General features: G+C 35.1%; 2 protein-coding genes across 2 annotated transcripts; one reads left to right on the forward strand and one right to left on the reverse strand.

The window, feature by feature from the left end:
- The first annotated feature begins 1,654 nt into the window (after positions 1-1,654).
- On the forward strand, positions 1,655-8,029 carry LOC114741255 (probable protein S-acyltransferase 22). The gene is made up of 9 exons (XM_028929508.1): positions 1,655-2,050; positions 2,139-2,252; positions 4,047-4,448; positions 4,667-4,735; positions 4,817-4,888; positions 5,414-5,542; positions 5,719-5,799; positions 6,110-6,298; positions 6,912-8,029. The coding sequence occupies exons 1-9, from the start codon at positions 2,009-2,011 to the stop codon at positions 7,686-7,688; spliced, it is 1,875 nt and encodes a 624-aa protein (XP_028785341.1). The 5' UTR covers positions 1,655-2,008; the 3' UTR covers positions 7,689-8,029.
- Positions 8,030-11,784: 3,755 nt separating this feature from the next.
- Positions 11,785-13,232, reverse strand: LOC114741263 (uncharacterized). The gene has a single exon (XM_028929516.1). The coding sequence runs from the start codon at positions 13,149-13,151 to the stop codon at positions 12,168-12,170; it is 984 nt and encodes a 327-aa protein (XP_028785349.1). The 5' UTR covers positions 13,152-13,232; the 3' UTR covers positions 11,785-12,167.
- Between the last annotated feature and the right edge of the window lie 4,589 nt (positions 13,233-17,821).

Genomic DNA, 17,821 nt, shown 5'->3' on the forward strand with positions numbered 1-17,821 from the left:
AAAAATCATTATAAGGTCTAAAAATATACCAGACTGATCTTTATTATAAATCATTGGTAAGAAAATTAGGCAAAAAAAAAAAAAAAAAGTCACTTGGAGCACATTTAATGATTGTTTGTTAATTTTACTCTTATTCAGCTCTTGTTAGAAAGAATAGAAAAAGATAGAGGTGAGAATAATTTGTAAATGCATGGAAAGAAAAAAACTGTAATACGGTAAATACAAATTTCAATTTTTTTTATCAATTTAATGTAAAAATACGTTGCAAAGTGATTTTTATTGAGGAGCATAATAATATATTAATCATAAAAAAAAAGTCTCCTAACAAATGTTTAAATCTGCAATGACGTTTCGATTTTGTTCCAGAAAATAATAACAGGTTCAGATGTTACTTACTTCTTAGAAATTTTTTTTATAATTATTTTTTTAATTCTCACAGTAATTTTTTCAAAATAAAAAATACGTATCCATCATTATCCAAATTTGAAATTTCTTGAAAGTCTGTCGCTTTTGTAGATGTCATGTGGAGGGGCGGCCCGGGGAAAATGGCCACGCTACCAAGCAGGCTCCCCAGCTTTTCGCTTTCACGGTTTCACCAACCAACTGAAATAAAATTCTTCTCATGTATTATTAAATTATGATTAAAAATTTAGTTATAAACCATTTTAAACTGGTCTAAAAAATAATTATTTAACTGATAAGTATTGATTTTATTTAAGAAAAAAGAAATATATAGCCTTTACCTTTTAATGTTTATCCAAATTAGTAATGTAAGTTAGTTCTTAAATTTTAACTTAATATAACTCAATCTTCATAATTCATTGAGAGAGCATTTGAATTAGCTTTTTAAAAATGATTTTATATATATATATATATACACGTGAAAGGAATTTTATTTTGAGTTATATTAAAATTAAAAAATTATAATTACTCAGTTGTTAGAGTTAAAAAAAATTATAAAGACTATTTTGAGTAAAATTCACCAACTAAATCGATAATTGAAAAGCGTACGAGGATCTACAGTTGTTTTTCCCAAAAAAAAAAAAATTCCATATAAATATGATAAATTGGGATTATGAGTCTTTTAATATTACCATAAACTATGCTTTTTTTTTTTTTTTTGGTAAAACCATAAACTATGCTTTTGCAAAAGTCATCCCTTATTTGGCCCTTTGCTCTCTATTTAAATTAATTGGAGTTGAGTATTGGTTTGTTTGATATTCATAAAAATCATTAATAAATTTTTAAATATTTTTATATAATAAAATATTCATACTCTATATGTTTATAAGACTCATCCTTATGTTCTTTAATCTTTATCATTACCTTGGAAAAAAAATCTTTATGGTTACAAAATGTAGGAAAATATTTACGACTCATTTTAGGAGATGGGGGAGTAAATTAAAGTTAATTAATTTGGCAAAAAAGTTAATTAATAATTAATAGTTCTATTAACTTATCCAATCTTTAATTTTATGAAATTTCCCAAAAGTAAAGGGTAAATTTTGGCGTCGAAAGGGGGGGAAAAACAACAGTTCGTCTCTTCCTCACTCACACTTTCCCTCTCGTCCTCACACAGATCTCTGCCAAAATGACAGGGTGAAAAAGCTTGCAAAGAGCAACAAGCCAAAACCCAAATTCCATAGGGTTCCTTTCTCTCTTTCTCTTCTTTCTTTACCTTCTTCCATGTCCTACTGTGCTTGAGTTGTCCCTGACTGAATAAGACAAAAGCTTCCTCACTGCACACTCCTCTTCGTCCACCACCCCCATACCCTCTGTTCTATCTCTATCCGCCAGCTCTCTTGCTTTGGTTCCTCCCAATGTGTCACTACAAGCTTCTTTTGGCTGTTCTTCCCCTACCGTAAATCGGTGAATTTTCGTTTCTTATGAAAATGGGGCGAAAGTGTTGGAAAATAGTCACCGGGTCGTATAATTTGGTTTAGTTCTCTCTGCGTTCTGTGCTTTGTTTACTCCTTTACCCTGTGGAGAATCAAAACCTGTGAAGAAAATGAGGAAGCATGGATGGCAACTTCCGTACCATCCTCTCCAGGTGGGTGGGATAATTTTTGCACGATTCGTTTATTTTCTTTCATGGGGTGTTTGTGATATCATTTGACGTGATCACTGTCTTCGTTCAGGTGGTGGCGGTTGCTGTGTTCTTGGCTTTGGGTTTTGCCTTCTATGTGTTCTTTGCTCCTTTTGTTGGAAAGAAGATGTTTCAGTACGTTGCAATGGGCCTGTACACGCCTCTGGTAAGCCGACTTTTTTTATCTTTTTGGCGCTGTTCTGTACTCATTTTGTTTCATTATTATGTTGGTGAGTGGAAGGGATGAGATCTGCAATTGTTGCTTTTGATTCTTGTTTGATTCTATGTATGTGTGATCTTTATCGCGGTTTGAGTTCCTTCATATGGCTAGCTAACTCAGTCTGCTGTGGAGTGCTTTAGCGGTTCTTGATGAGGGCCATGTATTTGCTTGTTACTTGTTATCACTTCACTCCTGAATTCTCTTTCTATAACCCGCCCTGTTTTAATCCAGTTTCAATGTATGCATACTAGAGTCGTATTCGTTGTAATTTCATGGCATTATCGTGATTTCTAATTCCTGTACCCTCCTCCTTTTCTCAGTATAATATTAGACTTAATGGTCATTGCTTTTCAGGCACAGACATGTAATAAATTCTTAAACACAGAAATTGCAAACTGACTTGTACAATTCCAATGTGGACTGAATTATCAATGTTATATTCTTTCCAGAGTGTGCTAACACTGCTGGCAATCAAATCTTTATGTATATAGAAGGAACCCTTAGTAAAAGGATAAACCTGAGTGAAAGTTCCTGTTGATCTAATGACAATATAATTGTGGATGATGTCAAGTTCTGTTTTTCACTGTGGATATGAACAACCAATTGGTTTCTGATCCCCAGCAACATATGCTGCTGGATTGACTTCCTGATGTCAACACTCTCTGGAGTTATTGAACGAGACATCCATGGATTGCAGAGAAAATTTTCTTTGTAGGTGGCAGTTCAAAACTCAGACTAAATCATTTACGTCATGCTGAAGTGTTATGGAACCAGACGGAAAGTAATAACAGTTCAGCGTGTATTCTTACTGAACTTGGATGATTTGAGCAATATAACATTTGAATTTCTGTCATGTTAGCCGAACTGGCCCAAATTGTATTTAAAAATATTCAAGTGGAGGTTGAAACTTGCAGATTTGTTGCTTAGAAGAGGTAGCACAGATATTTTGCTTCCAATTTATTAGCCTGGCTATGTGGGTTTTGATATCAAATAAGCAAAACTTCTGGGGTTCAGTAAGATTTTGTGGAAGCCTATGCTATAACTGTTGTTGAGCTGCTTACTAATATGAATTGTCGGCATGGATCCCTGATCATGAAATACAATCAAATGGTTGATTTGGACTGGATAATCACTAACTCGAAGTGGGAATGATTCAGCCAATTTGTTGGTAAATTTCAGGCTTTCTGTGAACCGAGATGCAGAAACAGGAAACCAATCAGCAATCAAAGATGGGATTATAAATGTCTTTGGGAAGGATTTGGCTTAGATTGGCTAGCCTTTGTTGTCTTTTCGAGTCTTTTAGAGCCTTTCTACCCAAAGGCTACATTTTTCAGCTGAACAAAGCTGCATACTCATGGTGGAAGAACGAAGTTTTTTTTTTTTTTTTTTTTGGGGGGGGGGGTTACAAATAAATGAACACTTTTTTGATCCGTGAGCTGTCAAACATTACCTAAGCTCGGACATTAGAAGTTTACTTTCATTGCAAGAACACATAAATTTGTGGCGTTGATATTGCTCCACATCATTCAGTTATAACTGACCACGATCTTGTATGTTAAGTGCTTGAAGCAATTAATTTGATAAGCATTTTTATTCAGTAATGTAATAAGTGTGCTTTTTATTGTTTGAAGGGAATTGTAACAGAATGGAAGTTGCTTTGCCTTTATTTTAAACTGCATGGAGGACATGACCCGTTTATCATTTTTCCAGTAATATTTCATCTCTTTTTTTCCCCTCCAGATTGCTTGCGTGTTTGGGCTGTACATTTGGTGTGCGGCAGCTGATCCTGCAGATCCAGGGGTCTTTAAGTCCAAAAAATATCTGAAAATCTTAGACAGTAAAAAGCTTGTGGTACAGAAAGATTCTAAACTTGGTGGGCAATCAAGTTCATCAATCAATGATGCAAATACTTCAATTGTTGAAGAAAAATCTGTTGATAAGGAAGCATTGGGCACAGAAGCAAATTTGAAAGATACAGCTGTATCAATAGAGCAGAATGCATCAACACCTCATTCATCCTGTTTAATGTTGGTGTGCTCTCCATGTGCTTTTATTTGTGGGTGCTCTAGTTCAAGTGAGGAGTCCTCTGACCTGCAAAAAAGTGAAGATGGCATGTTTTATTGCAGTTTGTGTGAAGTTGAGGTCTGTGAAATCAATTTAACTTTAGATTTCGTTCATCCAAGGAAAGTTTTAGAGTTCACTTTATGAAATACAATGTGGCTTACTTAAGTAGCTAGATCTATATTACTTCTCTCATGATTAGCCTGAAATGCGTGTACAGGACTTTAAATTATTGAAAGCTTCATCCTGACAATTTTGATTAAGGGAGTTGGCTTCATTGAAGAATGTTATTGTTTCAGGTCTTCAAATTCAGCAAACATTGCAGAGTTTGTGACAAATGTGTTGATAGCTTTGATCATCATTGCAGAGTATGAGAATCTGATTTCTCATTTCTTTCCTTATCATCTGCTATATGATTTTAAGGCCTGTTGTTTCTTGGGTTTTTGCAGTGGCTTAACAATTGTGTAGGGAGGAAAAACTACAGACAATTTTTCACCCTTATGGTTGCTGCTCTCCTCTTGGTAAGCAAGATCGTCCCCCCATGTCTTGCTTATCATTCCTACTGTCATACCCGGCCTTTCCTGTATGACCTGGCTCAGATCCTCTGTGTACAAATCTTATGTTCTTAATAAAATTTTCAATCCTCTGAGATGCTTCTTTAGTCCCCTCATTAAAGTGAAGCTCGTGACATGGTTTGAGTCTATATTCTTATTTGTGCTCTGGATAATAAAGAATGTTCCTTTTGATATATGATTTTAGGTTTTCCCATCGATTACTAGAGTGTGTAATGTGCCTTGGAACATATAGAATTTGCCTATTCTTCTATTGCTTTTGTGTGCCCCTATCTAGAGTCAGATTCTTGTCTTGCTCATAAAATAGTTATGCCATCCTATATCCGTCTCAATTGTTCTTGAAAGCAACAGTCCACAACCTGAAGGCCATCTAAGAAGCCCAGAGTAAGCTTTTAGTTTTCCTGGTCATTTTCATTTTGATTAATTATTGACAGGTATATACATGGTTTGTGCACATTGGGCTTGAGATTGCAGCTTATTCTTCAATGGTCGACTGGAGTGCTTGTGCTTATCCGATGTTCTCTTGAGAGGAAGCAATGTTCTGTGGATATCAGCTCCAAGTTGGGAAGCAGTTTCTCTCTGGTTCCTTATATTATTGTGGTGGTTAGTGTTCTGCACATTTTGTTTTTGGATGTATATTATGTAACTACTGCTATAAAAATGGGTTATCTACTTCTGCATGCTGTTATTTTGGTAGTCGTCTGTGTCATCTTTATGTGTGTTTCTTTTTGAAATACCCATGGCTGCCATTTTTAATAACAGCATAATTTTTTTCACAGGTTGTCTGCGTCATCTTGGCTATGATTGCTACATTGCCTCTTGCCCAGCTTTTCTTCTTTCATATCCTTCTTATTAAAAAGGTAAGCTTCGGTAGTTTCTTGTTACTTTTATCTGATTTTACATTTCAATTCACTTGTGAAGCATTGTTGTTATTCATGTATGGAGCTGCTTTACTGTCTGGGTGAAATGGAGAATGCAATTTCGTGGTGGATGGAATTGTGTGATGTGGCTATAAAGTTCAAGCAGTTGCTTAAGCTTTTAATGTGTTATGCCAGAGTCAACATATAAGAATATCATTATTCCAGTCTTTTTTCTTGCGAAGTTTGCTATTATATTTACACAATGATGTTTTAATGAGCTAATTATTGAATTTGTTGTTGAACAACTCAGGGAATCAGCACATATGATTACATTATTGCTCTAAGGGAGCAGGAACAGGAGCAGCAAGGAGTTGGAGGTCAGCAGAGCCCTCAAATGTCACCTGTCAGTTCACTTACTGGATTAAGCAGTGCAAGCTCCTTTACTACCTTTAACCGTGCTGCATGGTGCACACCCCCACGCCTCTTTGTTGAAGATCAGGTAATTTTATGATCAATGCCAGCTTACTTTCATATGCTTGAACTGCTGAGAGGAAAGTAAAATCTATTATCTATATATTAAGTCTGGAGGTAGCTGCCTTGTTGTGGATGCATGAACTGTATGGCTTAGTTCTTGGGCTACTTGCTGAGCATTTTAAATTTAAATATTCTTTTGCCTCTAGTTTTTAAATTTTGAATCTGCAGGTATGGGTCCTCATGCTGCCAGCACAGGGTCCACTTTTGGTTTCTTTAGATATTGCATTGCATGCAAAAGTATGAGAATAGCCTTCTATGTCTGCTTCATACGTACTTGACTTTCTTGCATGGCGCTTGGCTCTTGATGGGGTGCATTATGAATGTGTAATTCTTTTCTTGGCGGAGTAGTGTGGCACATAATTAAGTGCTGTGTGATGATTTATTACGCACTGCGTTGTTTAACACACCCATGAGCCCAGCGCATTAACAGAGAAATTGCATGGTTTAGCAGTTGGTATAAATATTTTAATGAAAATGACCCATGATTCTGCTTATCTTTTCTTTCCCTTGCTATTAGAATGGTGCCTCACCCTCCTCTAATTTCTTTTTGTTTTTTTTTTTCCGGGGGTGGGTGATAGTTTGATGTAGTACCCCCAGAAACAGGTTCAGTAAGTTCATATGGGAAGAAGGCAATGAGAGAAGAGCCGGTTAAGAAAAAGAACCCTGGAGCAGTCAAAATTAGTCCATGGACATTGGCACGATTAAATGCAGAAGAGGTTTCCAAGGCTGCCGCAGAAGCAAGAAAGAAATCCAAAATCCTGCAGCCTGTGATGAGACAGAATGACGCTTTCAGGCCCGAAACAGACGGCACCTTTGATGGCAGTGGTCGAAGAGTACTCCCCAGAATTGAGAATAATAGAAAGCGGGCAAGCAAGCGGGTTCGTCTACCAGTTGAACTACCTATGGAGTCACTGGCAAAAGCTTCTGCTAGTAATTTTGGCAAAGGCTTCAGTGGAATGTCTAGTTTAGCTCCTCTTCAGCTTGAAGCACGTAATGCATTTCAAACAAGTCAAACGATATCCAGCTCTGCAGGTGGCGTTGTTTCCTCACCTGAAAGCAGCTTAGACTCACCAGATATACATCCTTTCCGAGCATCTTCATCGGGAGCTGAGGAAACAAGAAGGCTAGCAGGTCTTCCAGCTGCTAGTGCAGCGGCTTTGAAGGGAATCCCACTGTCACATTCAACTAGTGATGGGTATGAAGCCTCCGGTGGGGAAGATAGTGACCAGGTACAAACTAGAGTTGTTCAGAGATCTACTACCAGTTGGACTAACGTTCTCTTTGGTGCTGATCAGGATGAGAGGGCTTATAATCCCAAACCATCTTCTAGCCTGGGTCATAACAGAAAGTTGTGACTGATGTTAATTAAAACAAAGCAAACAACCCTTTTGATTACATTGATGGGAAATGCCATTCTTTTGATTTGTGAAGCTAAGGTTTTAACCTCACCATCCTTAACCAACAGCTTTTGGAAATCAAAGCTCGGCCCTGAGAAATTTTGGAGTAACGAATGTACAAAGTTTTAGGTCAGACTTGAGAGGAGTCACAAGGGTATGATTTATGGCAGCAATCACCCCTTGTAGTTAAAATGCATGAAGCATTTTCTTATGGATGATTCTGCTGACTGTTCTGATTTTTGCAATTTGTGAGAAAGACAGGTGACTGTATTAACTATTTACTTCTCTTTTCCCCCCAATCTTTATAACTTTGTTAAAATTATTGGCAAAAAAAAAAAAGGAAAAAAAACTCAGAATTATCTCAGTGATTAAGTACCGAGGTGGCAGGTCTATTCCAATTCCACTAGTTTGTCATTGGGAATGAGAATGGGAAATGAATGAGAAAGGGGTATTTGGTATGTCCATGGAATACTAGTATAATTTTTATTTGATATACTCCTTTCTTTATTTTTACGAGAGACAATTTAGTACTCCTTGGATTCTTAATATAAGATTTATTTAACTAATTTGATTAGATTAAGAAAGTTAGGTAAATTAGTTAATTGTAAAAAATGATATATTTTTTCTAAAACACTATAATCATCTTTCTTAATATCATCTTTCTCTCTTCTACTTGATTATGGTTGAAGGAGTATTCATAGGGGTAGTTTAGAAAAAAAATGATAAATATGAAAAATAAGTTTTATATTTAAGACTAAAATCAACTTAACGATTAGGTCCTATATTAAGGACCAAAAGAGTATAATTTTTATTTGATATACTCCTTTATTTTTATGAGAGACAATTTATTCTTGGCTATAGTTTATTCTTATTTATAAGAGGCATTTAGAGGCTGTGTTCAAATTTTTTTGGGTTGATTTTTCATTTTGTCCCATTTAATTACTTATATTGATACCATTGTATTTATTATCAACTTAAATTGTTTATATGGTAAATTGTCATGTTCTATGTCCCTATAAATAAAGTTTTTTTTTATAAAAAGAATATTACATTTTTTTTTGGCATATATTGCCTCTAATTAATTTTAATCAATTTTTTGGTTAATGTGATTCAATTAATTGTTTTTATAAAAAGAAATAGAGGGAATGTGTAATTACAATAAAAAAACTCCATAGTACTCTTGCCCATGTTGGGGGAAAATAAGTAGAAACAAGAAGTTTGTAGTGGCTGTGGTGATCTAGTCCATGTATCACCGTTGGTGAAGAGGCTGCTTGAAAGGCAAATGAAGATGTGACGGTGGCCAGTGGTAAGTTTTTAGTTTAAGAATCAATTAACTTGATCAGTGTGAGGGAGGAGACTGGATTTCTTAGATTTATTGTAAATTTCTTATCAAGTTTGAGAGAAAGAGAAAAAGAAAAAGAGAAAAAAGAAAGAGAGAAGAAGGATTGAGATTCACTTGCACTCTCCTCTTCTCTCCCCCTCTTTTTATTTCGCTAACTTTATGAAAGAAAAATTACTATGAAAATTTGAAGCATCTAATCTCATGAAAAACATGGCTCGTCTGGATCAATCAGGCCAAATAATTTTTTTTCTTGCAACACCTATAAATTTACTAGTCTGTAACTATTGTATGAGATAAATATAATCTAGGGAAGTACCCAAATTATCTCATACTACTGTATTAATCTAAGCAGGCTCAAAGTATGATCATATAAATCATAAAACCTAAGTGAAAATTGGGTAAAAGCTCTTGACAGGTAATTTTATTGGTGAAAAGGGCTCCATAAATTTTTATACTTTTGGAAATTTTATACCATAGAGTACTATTACTCTAATTTAAGTTATTTCCACCAATAAAATTTTTAATGGGGGACTTTTCGCCAATTTTCTAAGAACTATCATTTGTCTAATGTGAATGAACGAATGGTGTGTGTATATATTTAATATGTATTTCCTCCAATCCTTATTATAAGAATTTTCAATATATTTCATAATATACTATATGTTTTGCTTTAAATATTAATTTTTTTCACTTAATATCTCTAACTAATTATAAAACTTCCTAACTAATTAACCAGACTCCTCTAAGTAATGCTTTTTGAGGGGATAATTTTCATATTTTATAAGAAATAATTAATTTTAACAAACTTCATTATTTTTGTGCAACATTGGTATTAGATTCTTATAATAATAACTGGATACAGTATTGGCAATTTGTAGCTGGGAGTTCAAATCTAGTTTAGTAAACTTTACTAGTAACATGCTTCTGTTCCACTCTTTCTTTTTTTTTTCTCCCCTAGTTTAACAATCTTGTGTTAGTGTTCATGATTTATGTTCTGAAAGTAATCCTAGTTGAAAACAATGATGCTCAAAATATAAACCATCCATGACTTCTGTATATTTAATTTTTCAATTAATATAATTTTTAATCTCTTAAATTTGTATTTGTTTTGGTTTTGATTTCTTCAGTTTCAAACCATAAGTTTTGGCCCTTCAAGTTTTTTTCTTTATTTAAAACATTGGTTTCTATAATTCAATAAAAATATGGATCATTTTGTCTTTTGAGGGACTAAAACCTGTGATTTGAAACTTGAAAAACCAAAATTAAAATGAAGACAAATTTGAGTGACAAAAATTATATTGGCCCTTGAGCAGTAAGATTGCATTAGATGAAAAGTTAAAAATAGGAAATCTTTTATGAGGCATTGGGTCAGTCTAACTTAAGCACAAGCCAGTTCTTCTCAGAAAACCAAAAAAGGGAAAACAGAAGCATGCGAGAAACACATTTCCAAAAACCGAAGAAGAAACCTTTTTACTCATCCAAAAGAAGTACACACAAAAGATTTACCAAGGGGACAACACCCTCTTTATGCCTCTCTCTTTAGAAGCTTGCCTCATTAACACACTTCTTTTACATTAGCACTACAATAATAATAATGATGATAATAAGGCCTAACAGGGATTAGTTTCAAATCTAAAATGATTTGATGTGATTCTGGATTCACACCAAAAATAATAATAATAAGCTTTATCCAATTAAAGAGAAACTGGTAATATGAATAATGTGACATCATTATACTCTATTAGCAATTAATTGTTCAGATAATTCAGACATATAATGAAGGACAGTTTGCTTTTTAAAGTTGAGAATGGATGAAGACAGAAAAAGAACCATCCCCAACTAATCCATACAAGTCACGAGGGGAAAAAGTTGAAATTTTCTCATCACATTTCATCCCATTGAGTTGCTTTATAGTACAGATTGTATGCTATAAGCAGAGTCCAGCCAGCCAGTGTTGTTTTTTTCCTGGAACTGAAAGTGCAGGTTAACTAGCACACAAGCAACATCTTTTTCGTCTTCTTGTTTGATTTGATGAGGGAATATCCCAATGACAGATTCCGTAAAACACAATTAACACATCTATCACTCTTGACTCTTCAATATTATTTCCCAAAAAGAGGATTTATAACAGAATGCTTCCTTGATATCCAATTAGCTATTCAATTAGGCATGTTCTGGCAAAGTGACCAACCTATGGACAGTTTAGATAGTACCAAAACAAAAACAAATGAAATTAGCCCTGAGATGTGTAAATGTTATGTGAACTACGAATCCAACTGGGATTTGCACGACCAGATTCAGGAATGAAAAAACCGTGTTGTCTAAGTTTTCAGTCCCTGTACATTCCTTCATTATGTGGTTAACAATGCAGAAGGTGTTGTTCACAAAGACTAGAATGCTTGATCTTCAGATCCCAGTTGACGATTTGAAATGTATTCTCTATGGTAGTGATAATGAATCAGTAGAGCATTTGTTTTTCCAATGTCTTCGGGTAAAAGACTAATTAATGGGCATTTGTAATTGGATGGGGATCAACAATGTCCCAATGGAGCTTAGCGTGCGGAGAGTATGGTTATCAATAAGATTCTTCTGTGTTTTTTTTTTTTTTTTAAATGCTTCAGACAAATTTTATATGTAGGTATTATTGCAGCAGTGCTCGTATACAAAATGGGAATTCCTCTACTACTCAAATGGTACTCAGTGATAAAGCAATAATTACAATAGGTACTAAAACTTTTAGAGTGTGAATATTATTGTGATAAGGATGCAAGAATCCTTATAATTACAATAATTGGGGTCTGAAAATGAAAACAGAGGCTTCTATTCCTTCAAGAATATGAATTTTGGAAATCCTCCAAACTCTTCAAATTTAAGATAAAAGTGGGGAGCAAAAGAAAAGGGACAGAAAGTATAACATTGCCTTCAGATGACAATCATAATATACACTAATTCACAAGTCTCATATCTTCTCTTTTCAGCTTAAGCCTCTCGTTCTTTGGTGTGATTGTCTTTCATTCTGTATACAAATCATATTCAAGTATAGTAATTATGAAGTCAGAGGTGTTATAAAAAGACCACTAACCTCATTCTCATGGTCACTCATGGATTATTGACACAACATGAGGAACTTTCCCGTCATCAAAGGGCAAGCTGATATAAGTGAATTCCTCAGCAATCTCCTGAGCAAGCTTACCATTAATAACCTTACAGTACACATATAACACAGCATTGGACGCAGTTTTGTGAAGCAGAAGCAGCATGAGGAGAGTGGAGGCTACAACAATTTGAACCACTAAACCCCAGTTCTTCCCTTCATTATTGGAACCTATTGATGAGACAGAATTGGTCCAGACTGAAATCCCAGTAAAAATCACAAGAAACAACAACGAAGAAAGAGCTACTTCTTTCATTCCCTTGATCAAATCCACACTTCGTTTCAACGCCGTCAATCCCCAATTGAATTCCACGACCACAATCACAGACAGTAAGGTCCAGTTAACTTGCAAATTCACCAACACAAACAAGAAAGCTAGCAGAAAAACAGCAGAGAAGCCAATGAAGTAAGGGGAAGAGTACTCGATTTCAACACCAAGGAGCTCAACTCCACGGAGAACCAGAAACGAGAAACCCCCAAATACAAGTGAGATTAAGCAGACTATAACTTGTGAAACGACGACGGTTCCCAATAAGGGTAGGAACGAAGTGAGTATCGACCTAATAGTGCTTAGGAACTTGATGGGTTGACCGTAGAAGCCGTGGAAGACGCTATACGTGATGGTTGCGATAGCGCAGAGTGAGAAGAGGAAAACGAAGAATGAGTAAACAAGAGAAAAGAAGAGTAAATTAGTGTTGATATTGTTGGATTGGAAGGATTGCCAGAGGAGAATGTCGGTGGTGGTGACGAGAGAGCGGAGTAGGCCGCGGTGAAGGGCGTGGTAGCCGATGAGAGAGAAAGAGAGTGAGAGGATGAGGAAGGTGGAGAGAGCAAGGAAGTGACGAGGGTGGGCATTGATGATGCGTTTGGCTTCTGTGAGGACACCCCAGAAGCCGAGTGGTGGTCCTTGAAGTGGCGCCGACATGGCCGACGGCGGCTTTCTCTGCCGGCGATGAGAGAAGGAGAGAATTGGTGAGTAGCAGAGTGGAAGCAGAAGGAAGAAAAATGAGACATGAAAGAGAGTCTCAATGACGGGGTTAGTTATTTAACGATATTTAACTGTCTTGTGGTGTTGCGGATCAAGATCAGGAAAGCGGATGCCGCTCAAGTGGGCAGGAAAAATGATATATATATTTTTTAATGTTTTCGCCAAACTAAAATTTCATTTATAGTAAAAAGAGAAAATTAATATTTAATTATGGTCTGTTTTAGAAATTAAATTTTTGTGTTTCATAAAATTTAAAGATCTAGAGCTTTATGTGGTTAAAATCATAGGAACTGAGTTGTAAAGAGTTAACATTCAGAAACTCAGTTTCATCTGAATCAAAATCTTGGGATTGTGTCACACATTAGAAAATCTTACAATTGTTATGGGGTTTATGAGTTCAAAGGACTCTTCCTCCTAATATGTTAGTCTTTTGGGATGGGTTTTCCCGTTGGGCTTATGCTCATCACATTAGTGTTTTTATTGAGAGTCGGCCACCCAGAAATAGAGTTGTTGAAAGGAGAAATCAAACACTCTTAGACATGGTTATATCAATGATGGCTCAAGCGAACGTTCCAATTTCATTTTGGGGTGATGCTTTGTTGATAGTTGCTTTTATACTTAATCATGTGCCCTCAGAATTAGTTAGTTTCATGCCCTATGAGTTGTAGACAAAATGCAAACCAGGTCTTAGTATCCTGAGAACATGGGGGTTAGCTGCGTATATCTACAACGATTCTCACAAGTATGGGAAATTGGGTTTGAGAGGAAAAAAAAATTATCTTCATAAGATACTCAGAACAATCAAAAGGATATGTTTTCATTGGTGAAAATGAAGATGAAACTATTACTAAAGTTGAATCGAAAGATACAATATTTCTTGAAAATGAGTTTCCCAGCAGGAGAGAAGTGGATCGTATTATATCTCTTTATTAGACATGAGAGTAAAGTGGTGTAGAACAAAATAATGATCCTCAATCATCTCAATATATTAATATGAGTGGGAGTATAAAAGGGTCAACATAAAGACCAAAACAGAAGAAAAAGACAAAAAAACAGCTCTTGTAAGAAGAAGTGAAAGGGAAAGTGTCCCTAAGAGATGCTTCCCAATTGAAGGTGAAGTGCTCATGGTTACTCCAGAGGGAGACAATGAACCACGTTCTATGCAATAGGCCTTATCAGGTCCTAACTGGTGATAAGTAGAAGAAAGCAATAAAAGAAGAAATGGACTCAATAAAAAAGAACAAGGTTTGGAAATTGGTTGATCTACCATAAGGACAAAAAGCTATTAGAAACAAATGGGTTCTCAAGGTAAAAAGAAAAGTGGATGGATCAATTGATAAGTATAAGGTTCGGTCAGTAGCAAAGGGATACACACAATAGAAAGGTATAAATTATGAGGATACCTTCTCACCTGTTGTTTGTTTCAATTCAATAAGACTTATTTTGACAATAATAAATAGTTTGGACTTAGAATTACACCAAATGGATGTAAAAACAGCTTTCCTAAATAGTGATTTGGATGAAGAAATCTATATGTAACAGCTTGTGGTTTCATTAAGAAAAGAATGGAAAGGAAATTTTGTAAACTGAAAAGATCCATTTATAGACTAAAGCAGTCATCTAGACAATGGTATTTAAGGTTTCACAAACCCATAACCTCATATGACTTTAAAATGATTAAAGAAGACCACTGTGTCAACAGAAAGCGATCTGATGGTAATTTCGTGATGTTATGTCTATATGTAGATGATATACTAATGGCTGTAAATAATCTAAATTTGGTAATAGCTATTAAGAAATGGCTATCGTCGAACTTTGAAATGAAGGATATGGGAGAAGCAAAGTACATTCTTGAAGTTAAAATCCACAGAAATCCTTGAAAGAGAATCCTCTCTCTTTCTTTTGACCATCAGAATCCTCTCTCTTTCACATGGGAATTATATTAAGAAAATTCTTGAGCTATTCAATATGAAAGATTGCAATCCCTTAGACACCCTAATGGTTACAGGAGTAACATTGAGTCTTAATATGTGTCTTAAAATAAAGTCAAACAAGAAGAAAATGCAAAGAGTTCCTTACACTAGCGCTGTTGGTAGTTTAATGCATGCGATGATGTGTATAAGAGCAAATATCTATTTCGCAGTTGGATTATTAAGTAGATTTCAAGCTAACCCCAGTGAAAGACATTAGAAAGCAGTGAAGAGAATTTTAAGATACTTGAATGATACATCAAATTATGCTTTGTGTTACCAAGAAAGCAATTTACGTCTAATTGGATACTCCGATACTGATTTAGGCAAAGATGGTGATGAGAGAAGATCCACTTCTAGTTATGCCTTCTTGCTGAATAATGGCGCCATATGTTGGAGTAGCAAGAAGCAGATGTATATTGCCTTACATCCAATGGAAGTTGAGTTCGTGGCATGTACTGTAGTAGTTCAAGAGGCTATATGGTTGAAACGGTTTATTGAACACCTTAGATTTGGAAATGAAAGTACAAATCCAATAATAGTGCACTGTGATAATACCACAGCCATAGCCTACACTAAAGACTCTAAGTATTATATCAAGACGAAGCACATAGATATTAAGTACAATTTTGTGAGAGACTTTTTAGCACAATAGATTATCATTGTACAACACATATCAACAAAATGTATGGTTGTTGATCCTTTGACCAAGCCAATATCAAGAGAATTGTATGAGAAACATGTGAACACGTTTGGCATGCAGAGAATGTAAAATCACAAAACTTATGTAACATGATAATATTTTGAATGCAATTATTATTTTATTACCATTTTATACTTGTATAATAGTATACAATGTATAGTATGTCATACAGGTTGATAAAATTGGCTCTCTCACATGAGCAATTGCCTTTGACACTTAAAAAAAGTGTGCAAGGATGAGACTTGTGCTCACCAGTAAAACAGTAACAAATGCTCATATGGTAAAGAAAAAACATAGAAGTCACCTTGACTAAAATATAAGTGTAACTGGTCGAAATGAGATCTAACAAAAGAACATGTACATGGAATGAATCATGGATGCCCACATTCATGGTGCCTGTAGTCGGACATTAAATTCTTCACAAATTGATATCATATGTGATGAGTAGAGGAAGAATTTAGGTTTGGATGCTAGAAGGATCCAAACTTAGGTTTGTACGGTGCTACTAATAAATTCTAAATCGACATAAGCTCTTATGGTATAAGAGTAACATCGTAGCATGCAATTCATACCGCATGTGCTTAACAAATCTGCAAATGGGAAGTAAATGATAAGATCCCTTTGTCATTGCTGTGTGAGTCCTTGGAAGGTTTAATACTTCCATTGATGTCCTTTGACTTTGACATTAGCATGTAAATATATTTCAGCGTTTGCTACTTTAGCATACAACCCATGATCATGATAGGTGCGATCTAAGGTATTATGCTACGAAAGCGATTGGTATATACTGAAATGATATATGGGCGAAAGGAAGATTTCTTGAAATATACATACCTATGTTGGTATCTAAGACATGTCCCTTATGATTTTGTTAGTTTCATAAGTGTGGACACGATACATACGAGGAAGGCAATTTGAGTCTTATGTTGGCTTGAGAAGGATTAGATTAGCTATCAGAAAGTGTATATAAGTAAATCTAAGATATCCGAGGCATAACAAAATTTAACAGAAATCTATGAGAACAAGCTATACAAAAGAAGGTTGTCTTGTGTTGATCTTACAAAAGAGATTTCTAGTATGAACACCTAAAATAAAGACGTTTTGCCTATACTGTTATGACAAAGCACTTAGTGTGAAAGAAGGAAGCGAAGGTGATCCATAACCATTAATCCACCATGTGTGAGTGGGAGATGTTGGAATAAAACTTAATCCACCCTTGGTGGGTTAGGCCTAAGCCCAAGAAGGCTTGGGGTTCAATTGTAATTTATTAAAAGATTAGGGTCGATATTAGAAGAATACACAATCTTTATTTTGAATTTTGATGGGAACAGTTATTTGTGAGTGGGAGTACGTGCATATCAAGATATATGAATGATGAGAAAAAAATGCAAAGTAACAACTTTTTCTCCTCTCTGATCTCTCTAAAACTCTTACTCTTGTGCATTTACTATAAACCATTAGTCTGTATCCATACCTGTGAACATACTTTGTATAGACAAAAAGCATACCGAATACCATCTCCAGATAGATCCAAAAAAACCTAATAGATATGAAAAAACATAAACGACAACTAGCATGCCCCTATCACCCAAAAAAAAAAAAAACTAGCACACCCAAAACAAACGGCACGTAAATAAGACGAGATGATGATGATGATCATAAACAACATAAACATTATCTAAAGCTAATATTTTAATAAATAATCTTTTTTTTTGTTTGGCACAGTTATCATTTTATTGAAAACAATCATATTTGACACATTATTGGACACTGGATCTATGCACCTCTCCTAAACAGAGATTCAAATATTAGTTCAACATGTTGTAAGAGACTAGTCTATTCTACTAGATATAAATCAGCCTTATTCAAAAGCAAAACAATACAAAACAACTAGGCTTTATTTTTTTTTTTTGGAATTTGAAGAATGGGAATCG

Source organism: Neltuma alba, unplaced genomic scaffold, assembly GCF_004799145.2.
Source record: "Neltuma alba isolate B1F8T4 unplaced genomic scaffold, ASM479914v2 tig00003340_pilon, whole genome shotgun sequence".
Classification (NCBI taxonomy): domain Eukaryota; kingdom Viridiplantae; phylum Streptophyta; class Magnoliopsida; order Fabales; family Fabaceae; genus Neltuma; species Neltuma alba.